Below are 14,114 nucleotides of genomic sequence, written 5' to 3' on the forward strand. Positions count from 1 at the left end.
AACGGTCTTGCGTGTTTTTATTTGCGTTGTGCGTTGCGTCGCCGACGCAGCGGCGCACAACGCAAATGTGAACGTAGCCTTAGTCCCACTGTGGGACTGAGAACATTTTTTACTTTGATCGCTGGTCTCTACGAGCACTGCAATGTATGTGAGACATGTCAGTTGTTCACGGACTCAGCCTGTTAGACCCTGCTTATAGCTGGGTCTAAAGCAGGGGTGTCAAACTGCATTCCTCGAGGGCTGCAAACAGGTCATGTTTTCAGGATTTCCTTGCATTGCACAGGTGATAATTTAATCACCTGCAGAGAATGATTCCAGCACCTTGTGCAATGCTAAGGAAATCTTGAAAACACGCATGGTTTGAGGCCCTCGAGGAATGCAGTTTGACACCCCTGGTCTAAAGGGCCACGTTTGCCTGAGATCATCAGATGACCTAAAAAAACCATGGCAACCATCAGCACACGAGATCACAATTGCGGGGTGGCTGATGGTGCTGAAGGAGATCTTTTAACCCCCTTTTAACCACTTAGATGCCACTTTTGCGATTAAGAGCAGCATTTAAGGGGTTAATCGTCCCTTATCAGTTTCAAAACCAGTCTGGGGTGATGCCGCAGGGTGTCAGCTGTCATGATTGGCAATTCTGCTCACTTAGGGGTGCTATTCACTTAATACTTAGAGCCATGAAAAAGTGGTGCTGTGGACTAGGGCCCCTTAATAGCCGCCTTTAAAAGACGTATCAGTGGCTGTTAAGGGGTTAATACCAAACTAACAATGTAGTGCAGTCTATATTTGTCAAAATGTTAATGACAGGCAGCTGATTAGAGCTTAAAGGGCCCCATGCACAAGAGATCGCTGTTGGCCCCACAATGGTTTAGTTTGGCAGGTAGTACCTCTCAACTCCACCATGTTGGAGTGCTCCTATGTAATCTACGAGAAAGACGCAGTCAGTCTCCTGTGGCAGTGGATTTTCCTGCCGACAACATAAGGATCAGCAGACTGAAACCGGACAGGCTGGATCCTTTACAATTTATAACAGATGATGTCGGGATGGAGTTGGGAGGCCCTGATGCACACCCCCATGGGTATAGATTTGAGAAAATCACTGGCTTCTCTGCTGCAGATCTAGCAGTTCTCTGAATACTGAACCTTGTATAACCCCATCTACAGCAATGACTGGCAGCTTTCTGTGTACACAATAAATTGCCAGAAAGCTGCTAATCAGTGGAGGGGGTGAGATTTTAAAAGAGCGCGAGGATTAGATGGCCTGAGAAAACTAGTTCTTCTGTAATAATCTCATGCTGATAAAACACTAATTTTGTTGAAAAACACATAGCCCAGTACCTGATACATTGCTGGAATACGGGTCATCTATCCCTTCATGCTAGTCTTAGGTTAAAACAAAAACCTGCAGACAGATTGCCTTTAAATAGTTCTGAATTAGTATATTTAACTAAGGTTATAATCATGTACACATGCCTTTACATTTAGCGACATCAACACTTCCAGGTCAATTTCTATGAAATGTGCAGATCCTTGAAGGGAAAAGTTCTATATTTTTAGTTTCCTTTAATAGAACAAGTCTCCGTGTTATTTTGTGCCCTCCGTAATTCCAGCAGAAGAAACCTCTCCAGCCCGAGTGTTGCATGCCATCTTTAATGATGATATATGGCTGTCCTTTTCAATAGCTCAACTGAGAGGAGGTGTAGGGGGTCAAACATGTGACAGTGTTAGGATGGGTATCAACAATCGAATTATAAACCGTGTCAATCTGAGTTAATGCAAAGCTATAATCCTCTTTAACAAGAGATCAAATCAGTGCCATGAGTTATGTTCAGTCTATAATCAGATAAGAAACAGAGCAAGCCTCTAATAAAAGAGTAATGAGAGGCCTTAATGATGCTGTTAAAAGGTAGCCCAAGTTAAAATATTGCTCTTGTTCTAACCGATTAAATCATTGTTGCATATTTGCAATCTTGTCTTACCTGTCAGACTAACCTGTGACTTCAGAAGATAACACTGCCTGATGCTTCCACAAATTTAACCTGTTACCGTAATTCTAGAAAGTAGAACGTCGACAAAAAATACTTGCTGATTTACAGAATTAGCAGATTAGATTTTTTACTTTCCAGAAGTATACTGGAATTAAGGACATCACCAATGCTAGGAGGTGCAATATTTCTCAAAACACAAACGCCATTGTGCTGTTCACTTGGACAAATTTGGGGATAGAGAGATATATATATATATATATATATATATATATATATATATATATATACACACACACACACACACACACACACACACACACACACACACACACACACACACACACACACACACACATATACATACACACACTGTATTTTTTTTTTTTTTTTTGCTCAAGTCAAAAGTATTAACAGTTGCATATTGCATCCACCTTTAACGGAAATAGTATGAAGATGCAAAAAAAATAATTTAAGTCTTGATTAGTTTCAGGACTACCACCAAGTACAGATGTCCAATTTCATTTTCCCACTCCAGTCTACATTAGGAAAACAACATGCTACTATGGATTTTTTTTGTCCTGACTTTTTACAGCATGCATCCCAACTGGACAAAAAAAAATAAATATTGGATAGCATATGCAAAATGTTTCGAAATGCCACCAAAAATCCTTTTTTTCCTCAAGAAAAAAAAAAACGAAAACGAACAGATGCCTGCAATTAATGACAATTATTACAAGGGTTAAACAAAATTGAAAAATTAGAGTGCAGTTGTGAGATAGCCCAAAATTTTGGAACATATACAGAATTCTTCATTAGGCAATTAAAACGGTCATCTTGCGTATAATTGTCCATCATGTACTCAAGAGTATGCAGCTCGTTAATAGGTTAAAATCTACTTACAAAAGAAATCCTTATGTGTAAAGGGAAACTTCCAGATGGAAATTAATATCGCTTTATGCAATGTAAAGACAGAACTACAAAAAAAGATGAAAAAAGGAAATGCGCCCCAGCAAATGTGATCATGTAGCATGCAGTTGTAAACAGTGACTAGTAATCCTCTACCAGCACTACAATAAAACAAGTGGTCGAATCACACATGACTGGCGCTGCTTGTAAATTACGCCAATACTGGACTAAAGTGCTGTATTTCAGAAAAACTTCCTGCTCCCTTAAGTATTGATCTTGGTCCAAAAATACAACTTGGGATCAATCCAGATACATTACAACAAAGGAGCTGGAGAGAAATTAACTTGGATAATGCTGACAGCTGCAATAAGCATTTGTACAGGACTCTGGAAATTGGAATCATTTAGGGATGTGGAGGCCTGATGGACGGAGCTAAGGACATACGGCAGTATAATAGAGTTATGTCTTGACAAGGAGAAAGAAAAAGCACTTGCACAACTGATCTAAAGCTTTTCTTCCCCATCATAGATGCTACAGAATTTTTAGTGACCAAGCACCGCTCCCGCCATCATCCTTGGTGAGAATAGCCCTAATATATTTAGGTATATATATGGTGTGCTCGCATACTGCAATGCAGATGGTTTGGCAACTGATGGTCGCCACTTCATGGTCCCTCTCTCCCTCCCAGCATTTACCCTTGAACTGCTCGAATGGTTTTTGGCACGAGCCTCAGCACTCCGATCTCTATTTTCTATACTGGGAGCTACGTATTCCTGTCCATTCTTGGATGTCTTTACCGCGTGTATTCTGTTTCTTCATATTCATGGCTTCTGATAACCTGGGAGACGAGCTGTGCTTAGAGCGGTGGGCCATAAAGGTTACCAAGTAAAAGGATGTGCTTTGTGTTCATAAGCAACTTCTGATCATTCCATTAGTCTAGCTCGCGGCTGCAGTTGGGCAACTTCTATACGGACTAGCTGCCCAGCGTGTGTGTTTGGAACCTTGTCTTTTGTGTTAGCGTTTAGTGATTTTGTGGTTTCTTTTTCCCATCAGACTGGGGGTGCACATAGTTTTTTTTGTCACTTCCCCATGGCAGTGAGTGGGCAGTTTTCTCTATCAGAGCAGAAAGAAGGAACCGGTCATTCACAAACAATGGGTGGTGGGATGATCTACTGACCAACGCATCTCATGAATATATCGGAGGCCTGCTGTCACCAGCATAAAGTACAGATCAGCGCTGCAGATTAATCACAGGAAGCACGATATTTCTTCATCTGCTACATACACACTGTGCGTCCAGAGCCAGTGCAGGATGCTCTCATACTTTCCCTACTAGACTCCCTTCTATGACACTTTATGCATTTATTAGCGTAGCGTATTGTGGGAAGGTCATGCTGGCTTCTTTTTTTTAACCATATGCATGTTTGAACAAGAAGAAATTTAAAAAACTAAAATATTCCTTACTATCCCCAAGTCCAGCTTGTGTCTTCAGCCCCAGTCAATTGTTTGGCTGCAGTGACATCACGGTGACACTGCTGCAGGCAATGACTGAGGTCAGCGGTCCGTGTACAGGCCGCAGCCGAGCCAAGAGTAGGCAAGTTAAGCAGGCTTTGTGTTTGCTTTATTAACAAACTGAGCCGCCGGGAAAACGTGTTCTCAAAGGGAACAACCTCTTTAAAATGACTTTCGACTGTTCAGTTATAAGTGCGAGAATGTGACCAGTGCACGATAAAGGCTTAGTGCCCAGCCATAATAGAAAAATGGGCCTATCCATAGGTTCCGAAGATGCCGCCATATACAGTGATGGCGTAGTGTCATAAACAAAATAAGGAATAATCTTTGGCTGCTCCGAGTGAGCGTGATTGGCATTGCATGCATCCTACAGATTGTACATTAATTCCACTCTTTTTATACATTTTGGTATATATAGAAAAATAATGCTCATTTACCTTCGGATGCAAGGAACACATTATGGTATAAGATGATTATTGGTATAATAAGTATAAAAAGAAATAATAGCAATAACCTAAAATGCTGAAAGTGGATGATTCATACAATTGGTAAAGCAGTGTAGGTCTACAAAAAAAGACGGTACCAGCGCCGAACTCCTATGTTCCCATCTGCTCTTGGTACTGAATGCCTGACAAGTGAGGAGATATTTACAGGACAGAACCCCCCTAATTGTACATGTAATATACAAATATATCAGAAGGACATTTCTTATAAAACACAAGGGCTTGCTTTATTTAATGACTATGCACATCCTTGTGTTCCTAGAATAACCACAGGGTTGTACAATATGTTTGCCCAGTGAATGTACTCTTGTGCTCTTATCTTTTTAATTTCCATCTCCACTAGCTGTGTGCAAGCTGTCACGTTAGTGTCGCCCTGACGGCATAATGATGGTCGCTTCCGGGTGAGTGAGAAGGCTGCATGCAGCTATAAAGCACAGGGATCATTAGCAGCGGCGCTGCTCTCCATACTGCCGTGGAGCGGTGGCTCTCAGTTATGCTGACACCGCCGGATGAAGCATTGGCCCATTTACGGTAAACAACAAAAATCAGCCAAAAGAATGAGCTGCTCTAACGAAGCAACAGATAAAACATTGTCAATGAGCTGGGAAATCAGATGAGATCTATAAAGCACAGGCAGATGAAAGGCTCTACTGTACCTCTGCAGACAATCAAACAGGGACGATGCATTTCTATAACACAGCACAGGTCAGAGAAACCTGGTCTAAAGTATTGCGTGTGCTCATACATGTCCTGAGTGAATTCCTCATTATTAACTATGGTACATTTTTTTTTTTAGATTTTATTACAATGTAAATGTACCAATAATGAAAACAATGAAACCTAAATACAAACAATTTTCAACTCGCGCATTTGTTATTTAAAGGGCATCTGCCAGTAGGATCAACCCTCCCAAGCCGTCTATACGGGCATGCAGGTCATAAAAAGGAGAATAAAATGACATTTGCCATCCCACGTATTATTCCAGAAAAATCCATGTTTTTTATTATATGTAAATGAGCTGTTCCAGGCTATGGGGAGAACACTGGTCTCCCTGAGAATCTGCCTCCAGAGATTATTTTATATAAAAAGGGGGCGTTGCCATTGTGAGACATGGAATGACTTAGTCTGCTCTCCTGATCAGCATGTCTCACACTGGTAACTGCCTCTTTCATATAAAATAACCTCTGGAGGCAGATTCTCATATAGATCAGTGTCCGGCCCATAGATCTTAACAGCACAGCTACATATGAAGAAAAACATTGATTTCTCAGGAATGAAACAGCTTACTAACAGATTTCCTTTAAATAGTATGATAATTGGGAACTTGCTGGTCTCAGGAGAGTATAGACATATGGAACAAATCTAGATCCCAAAACAAGTAGTCCACCCAGCAGAGAAGGATAGCAAATGAACCAGATAGTGAACGAGTATTCAGCTACCACATGTGTGGCAATTGCAGACCAAACACTTCTAAGGGCACTCACAGAACTGAACATTGACAAAGTGGACAAAGGGGAATACTTCCCTTTTGTAATCTGCTTTGTCTCATATAAGGGGTTAAATGGCAGAGATTTAAAAACAAAAACGTTTGTTCAACCGAAAAAGGAATATAATTACAGCTTATTTCAAGGAAATCTGTCACCAGGTCTCTGCAATGTATGATGTAAGGACAAAGATCCTGATTCTAGTGATTTATGACTTACTGGTCTGCTTGCTCTCATTTTGATAAAACACTGTTTTATCTGCTGCAGATCTGGCAGTTCACTGAATGCTGAGCTCTGTATAACCCCACCCACACCACTGATTGGCAACTTTCTGTGTACACTGTGCATAGGCAGAAAGATGCTAATCAGGCGGTGTAGTTACACAGAGCAGGAAGACAACATTGCATAAGACAACCATTTCCGCCTAGTGATAATCTCCTGCTGATAAAATGATGATTATATTGAAACTGCAACAAGCAGCCCAGTAAATGGCATCACTGGAATCAGGGTCACTGTCTCTACGTCATGCTACACTCACATTAAATAGCAAAAACCGCTGACAGATTTCTTTTAACTTCCGCAAAAAATACTTATGAAAATAAAACCAGCAATGGCGAAGAAATGTGGTCATAAAAAGGTATATACATCAGCAACAAAAATCAGGTAGGTGGCATAACAGGAATTTACAGTCTGCATACCTAGAGAACATCCCCTCACCATGATCCCATCACTACTTGAATGAATGACACAAAGGACAGACCCCCAGAGTCATTTGGTTTTTGACAAGCCCCCTACAATCTGCGGCAGAAACACACCAGGCTATGTTCTTCTGACAAACGGGCAAAAGCTGAATGGTTCTATTACATCACCATGGACTAGAAACCATATAGCCAGTGTGAATAAAAATCAGTTTTTATGAAGAATTCATTCTGTCACATTTCTATATGGTTTTAGGTTACAAGTAAACATATAGAGATGCTGCAGGTTTTACTCAATACTATTCATTATAAGAATATCTACTGGGCAAGAAGGCCAAGGCCGGTGTACAGACAGTGTGCTGCTATGACAGTTGTGACAAATGCTCAACTGATAAGGGAAAAACAGGACACCAGAACGAAGAACAAGTCAATGTCACGCTGTCATGGAGCCATTTGATAAACATTATTAGTCTATTACTCACCTGGCCTCATCATTCATTGTGCTGTGGCCAATAGGAGCCATGAAGCTCACCAACTTGCTATGAACGTGATACCTGCAGAAAGCAACACAAGCAGCGTTACAATGTGAAATAAAGCCATTATGTGCAGGACAGAGGCTTACAATATATTTGTCAACGGTCTAGAAATAAGCAAATTTAAGATGTAAGAAAAATTATTGTTTGGCTCTTTGGGTGCTCAGACACAAACCACTGCACAAACGTTTTAGGCAAACGTGTTTTTTTTTTAAAGCTTTAATAACCCAAACTCCTGGGAAGAGTCCTGAAACTGTCTTTTATGTCTGGCGTTACTGAATTCTCCAGTGCTTTACATAATGACACACCGAAAACCACAATCAATATAACCGGGGCCTGGTCACATATCAAATATACAACCAATAACTTGGATCAGAGACCAAGTAGACAACAACAAAATAATCTTTATTGCAACATATAGAAGAAATGTAAAAAGTGGGGCAGCAAACAGCGAGGCTGAAAGTGGGAACCTTCGCACTGCAGTACTTTGCTCTGCCCTCAACAGGACAAAGTACGCCTGCGCCGGAGCCGCGGCAGAAAGACAAGAAGAGGACGTCATCGTTAGTGATGAGCGAATATACTCGTTACTCGAGATTTCCCGAGCACACTTGGGTGTCCTCCGAGTATTTTTTAGTGCTCGGAAATTTAGTTTTTATCGCCTCAGCTGAATGATTTACATCTGTTAGCCAGCCTGAGTACATGTGGGGGTTGCCTGATTGCTAGGACTTATGCTGGCTAACAGATGTAAACCATTCAGCTGCGGTAATAAAAACTAAAATTTCCGAGCACTAAAAAATACTCGGAGGACACCCGAGCATGCTCGGGAAATCTCGAGTAACTAGTATATTCGCTCATCACTAGTCATCGTATGAAGATGAGAGGCGTAGGACCCGGACTGCGATGCCCATCGGACCGGACCGCAGCAGGAACGTCCCTGGGTGAGTCTAATCTAACCTCTTTTTCTCATCTTTCAGGGTACATCGGGGGCTTATCTACAGCATTCCAGAATGCTGTAGATCAGCCCCTGATGCCAGTGGCCTTAGCTCATTTATGATTTTTGGGGTGACAGGTTCCCTTTAACAACCCGGAACACAATGCAGGAGCTCAAGTCTTTGCTGCTGTTCAATGAGAAAATTCTCTGGATTGAAAGCTCACATTTATGAATATACCATACAATAGGTGACTCTCTGATCATAACATACAATTATATCTAAATAAAATGATGTAAAAAAAAGAAGAAAAAAAAAAGAACACACTAGCGCTTATCAAATGGTAAAACTATGACCTCTTTAAAACGACAAGTTGTTGTAGATTAAAGCACTTTGATAGTATTAGGGCATGGACGCCAAATCTGGCAGATCGTTACCAAGAATTAATTTTGTTTGGGAAAGAATCTGAAGGTACGGTACCTCCCAACTCAAAAAGATTCTATCAAGAAGTACCTATTTGTAGAATTTTTTCGAGACTAAAATAAACCTGTGGCCAGACAACAGTTGGCCGCCAATAGCGAATGTCTAATCACGTGTTTGTAGTTTTTGTCATTTTTCAGAAAAAAGACTGCAAGCAAAAGGAATTGTTTTTTTAACTCCTCATAGACTTCTCAAAAAGGATTTTAAAAAATAAAATAAAAAATGAAAAGAAGAACAGAATCGGCAGACCGAAATCAGACATGCTAGATGCTTCTGTCTCTGACTTTAAAGGGTATGTGCACACGCTGCGGATTACTCTGCGGATTTTTCCGGGCTGATTTTGGTAAATCCGCAGGTAAACCGCACTGCGGATTTCCTGTGGATTTCCTGCGGAATTACCGCGATTTTTTTTGCAGATTTTGTGCGGATTCCACCTACCAATTCCTATTATGGAGCAGGTGTAAACCGCTGCGGAATCCGCACAAAGAATTGGCATGCTGCGGAATAAACAGCGCTATGTTAACGCGCGTTTTTTTCCACAGCATGTGCAATGCAGATTTTGTTTTCCATAGGCTTACATGGTACTGTAAACTCATGGAAAACTGCTGAGAATCTGCAGCGGCCAATCCGCAACGTGTGCAAATACCCAAAGGAGGGCCGGAGACCCCATACACAGATTGTCAGACGATCCCTCCGAAATTGGTGGATTGGGCCAATGTTGTTCTGATGTGTATGGAGGCCTTTAGGTTTGCTTGCTTTTCTGTGATAAAACCTCCTTTTTTGGTTGTTTTAGAAACATCACTGACTGCCGGTTTTCTAAATTTGCAGAGAATTAAACACTATAATGCAATTTCATGTATATAGGCCACAGAATTCGGTCTGGGAATCCATGACATTCTCTCTGTAAACCCTTTATTTGCATCTTTCTGGCTATAAAGTACAACATGCTTAAACTTTTCACAGAGGAAGGATGTTTCGCTCAAATTGTAATTGAACATTTTGTTCATCTCCGTGCTACTGATGATCTGGCCCAGACTGTTCAATTGTTATCTGGCGCTGGGTAATAAGATTGCCATGGTAGGGCCTTGATCTCGCGGTGAACGAGTCCAGGCCGTGTCGCACACGCTGAAATGGCCTGCATTATTTCAAAGCCTCGGAGAGTGTGACTCAGTTGTGTGATGTTGTCAGCGGCTTTTGACTGAATCATGAATACATCCAATTATGCGTGATGGTGACAGAAAAGAATATTGATAGCCAATAATTACAGGCTTCTCAGGCCAACAAAGCAGCTCTTTCCTCTTTTAATAAATTATCCGAGAACATCAATCTTAAAAATTACTATGCCACAACTGACCCAGACTGACTTGCATGACTTTCTATCTGATGTGTTTGCAACCAAGGATGATCCTGGACACATTCAAGCTTTTTATTATGGCGTATATAAGAAATAGCCTAAGAATATGTTCTATGGGCATGAAACATCAACGGTTTAGTAGAAAATACTCTGCTGGGCTCAGTCTCTGATTTATAGCTGGATTATATGAAGCCACCATGCATCAACTCTGTGTTAAAGTTGCATACAGAAACACGCAGCGGCATCACTGTGGTACTGCATAGAGTTCAAGAGGAGTGCGGCAATGTCGGGGAAAATTTATTAGTGATGGTAGCTGCCAACATAACAGTAAAAATCACCCTCATGCAGACTGAACCCTGAAGAGGAGGCTCTGCTAGAAAGGCTCAGCTTGGATGAGCTGTGGAGACTTTGACATTGCCCGTCATCATTTTTATCAGAAAGACATCTCCATGATTAGTGCCACTGAAAGCTGTCGGGACACTGTACCAGACGTGTTCAAATATTTTACTGCCACAATGTCTCGTTAATTACCACTTCTATTTTCCTAATAATGCATTTCACAGAGAAAATAAGACGTATAATAATAGACCGGATTACTATTCGGGACTTTAGAGGACACAGATAGGACAGCACGTAGTAGTGCACCTCCTGTAGACTGTTGGGGTCTTACTTGCTTTTCCCAAATTTTGCATTTATTTATTTTACACAGACACAAGAAATCACCAACGTCAGATGGATAACGGATCAGAACTTCTGACAGACGATGTGACCTAGCAGTTTTTTTCTATTTTGTAGCAAATACACTAATTACAAAACACAATGGGGGAGATTCATCAAAGCTTTTTGCCAGCTTTCTGGCAAAAAAAAGCTTTGAAAAGTCAAATTTTTGGGGGCGCAACTACGAGTTTGTGCAGAAAAATATGACTTTTGTCATGTTCCGCCTCAGCCCCAATAAAGTGGGTGGAGCTGGGGAGGGACGACCCTTGTCAAATTCATGACGAGCGGCGGTGTTCGCTATGCTACAGTTCTGGAGTAAGATACGTTCCGAGATGCACATATTGGCACATGCCACAACACACCTTACGTAATTCATTAAAGGGAACCTGTCACCCCCAAAAATGAAGATGAGGTAAGCCCACTGGCATCAGGGGCTTATCTACAGCATTCTGTAATGCTGTATATAAGCCCCCGATGTATCCTGAAAGATTAGAAAAAGAGTACGCCTGCGCCGGAGCGTGAAGACAAGAAGAGGGCGTCATCCTATGAAGATAGGAGGCCCCGAACTGGACACCCATCGGACCGGACCGCAGCAGGAACATCCCTGGGTGAGTATAATCTAACCTGTTTTTCTCATCTTTCAGGATACATTGGGGGCTTATCTACAGCAGTACAGAATGCTGATGCTGGTGAGCTTACCTCATCTTCGATTTTGGGGGTGACAGGTTCCCTTTAAGAGGTATTAGTCTCTTAATGAATCAGGAACGTCTGCTCCAAAAGGCCCCCTTATCAAGAGCAGCAAGAGAATTGCCGGTCTTAATGAATTGCTTCCAATGGCTAAAGAGGATCAGTCACTAGAACAACCATACTCATCTGTCACCCCAATGTTGAGTTTATTAGAGAGGTTTTACTACACTTTCAGCAAAGCACCCCCAAACACTTAAAGGCATGAAGGCATGTAACATAAACCCAGATGGCACGCATGTGCGACTCTAGTGCAGGCTCTCTGCTGCTGCCCTGGTCTCTGTGTCTTGGCTGCGGTGGCGAGGTCATATCTACAGCAATAGTCACTGAGCTCTGTGGCCTGCCGATGTACACAGCTCGGGCTACTGAGCTCATCAGTAAGCTGCATCTGTGATTTCTGCTCTCCATGCAAAAAAACAAGGCCTCACTCTACCCCATCAACAGAAAATAGAAAATGTTATGGGTCTTGGAAAATGAGGACACAAAGTAAAAAATACTTGGGAGTTTCTTAGTTTCTTTTTCCATCACTTACATAGAGAAAAGTTTAACCCCTTCATGACCCAGCCTATTTTGACCTTAAAGACCTTGCCGTTTTTTGCAATTCTGACCAGTGTCCCTTTATGAGGTAATAACTCAGGAACGCTTCAACGGATCCTAGCGGTTCTGAGATTGTTTTTTCGTGACATATTGGGCTTCATGTTAGTGGTAAATTTAGGTCAATAAATTCTGCGTTTATTTGTGATAAAAACGGAAATTTGGCGAAAATTTCGCAATTTTCACATTTTGAATTTTTATTCTGTTAAACCAGAGAGATATGTGACACAAAATAGTTAATAAATAACATTTCCCACATGTTTACTTTACATCAGCACAATTTTGGAAACAAAATTTTTTTTTGTTAGGAAGTTATAAGGGTTAAAATTTGACCAGCGATTTGTCATTTTTACAACGAAATTTACAAAACCATTTTTTTTAGGGACCACCTCACATTTGAAGTCAGTTTGAGGGGTCTAGATGGCTGAAAATACCCAAAAGTGACACCATTCTAAAAACTGCACCCCTCAAGGTACTCAAAACCACATTCAAGAAGTTTATTAACCCTTCAGGTGCTTCACAGCAGCAGAAGCAACATGGAAGGAAAAAATGAACATTTAACTTTTTAGTCACAAAAATTATCTTTTAGCAACAATTTTTTTATTTTCCCAATGGTAAAAGGAGAAACTGAACCACGAAAGTTGTTGTCCAATTTGTCCTGAGTACGCTGATACCTCATATGTGGGGGTAAACCACTGTTTGGGCGCACGGCAGGGCTTGGAAGGGAAGGAGCGCCATTTGACTTTTTGAATCAAAAATTGGCTCCACTCTTTAGCGGACACCATGTCACGTTTGGAGAGCCCCCGTGTGCCTAAAAATTGGAGCTCCCCCACAAGTGACCCCATTTTGGAAACTAGACATCCCAAGGAACTTATCTAGATGCATAGTGAGCACTTTGAACCCCCAGGTGCTTCACAAATTGATCCGTAAAAATGAAAAAGTACTTTTTTTTCACAAAAAATTTTTTTTAGCCTCAATTTTTTCATTTTCACATGGGCAACAGGATAAAATGGATCCTAAAATGTGTTGGGCAATTTCTCCTGAGTACACCAATACCTCACATGTGGGGGAAAACCACTGTTTGGGCACATGGTAAGGCTCGGAAGGGAAGGAGCGCCATTTGACTTTTTGAATGAAAAATTATTTCCATCGTTAGCGGACACCATGTCGCGTTTGGATAGCTCCTGTGTGCCTAAACATTGGCGCTCCCCCACAAGTGACCCCATTTTGGAAACTAGACCCCCCAAGGAACTTATTTAGATGCCTAGTGAGCACTTTAAACCCTCAGGTGCTTCACAAATTGATCTGTAAAAATGAAAAAGTACTTTTTTTTCACACAAAAAATTATTTTCGCCTCAATTTTTTCATTTTCACATGGGCAGTAGGATAAAATGGATCATAAAATTTGTTGGGCAATTTCTCCCGAGTACGTCGATACCTCATATGTGGGGGTAAACCACTGTTTGGGCACTCGGCAGGGCTCGGAAGGGAAGGCGCGCCATTTGACTTTTTGAATGGAAAATTAGCTCCAATTGTTAGCGGACACCATGTCGCGTTTGGAGAGCCCCTGTGTGCCTAAACATTGGAGCTCCCCCACAAGTGACCCCATTTTGGAAACTAGACCCCCCAAGGAACTTATCTAGATGCATATTGAGCACTTTAAACCCCC

General features: G+C 41.4%; 1 protein-coding gene across 2 annotated transcripts in view; it reads right to left on the minus strand.

Annotated features, from left to right (window-relative positions):
• The window catches only part of AATF (apoptosis antagonizing transcription factor), a 172,319-nt gene that overhangs the window by 20,397 nt on the left and 137,808 nt on the right, over nt 1–14,114 (minus strand). For both annotated transcript variants that reach the window (XM_069756399.1, XM_069756398.1), the window contains exon 11: nt 7,577–7,648. In XM_069756399.1, the coding sequence (XP_069612500.1) occupies nt 7,577–7,648 (72 nt within the window). The remainder of the gene's footprint in view (nt 1–7,576; nt 7,649–14,114) is intronic.

The sequence above is a fragment of the Ranitomeya imitator genome, chromosome 3 (assembly GCF_032444005.1).
Source record: "Ranitomeya imitator isolate aRanImi1 chromosome 3, aRanImi1.pri, whole genome shotgun sequence".
Lineage (NCBI taxonomy): Eukaryota > Metazoa > Chordata > Amphibia > Anura > Dendrobatidae > Ranitomeya > Ranitomeya imitator.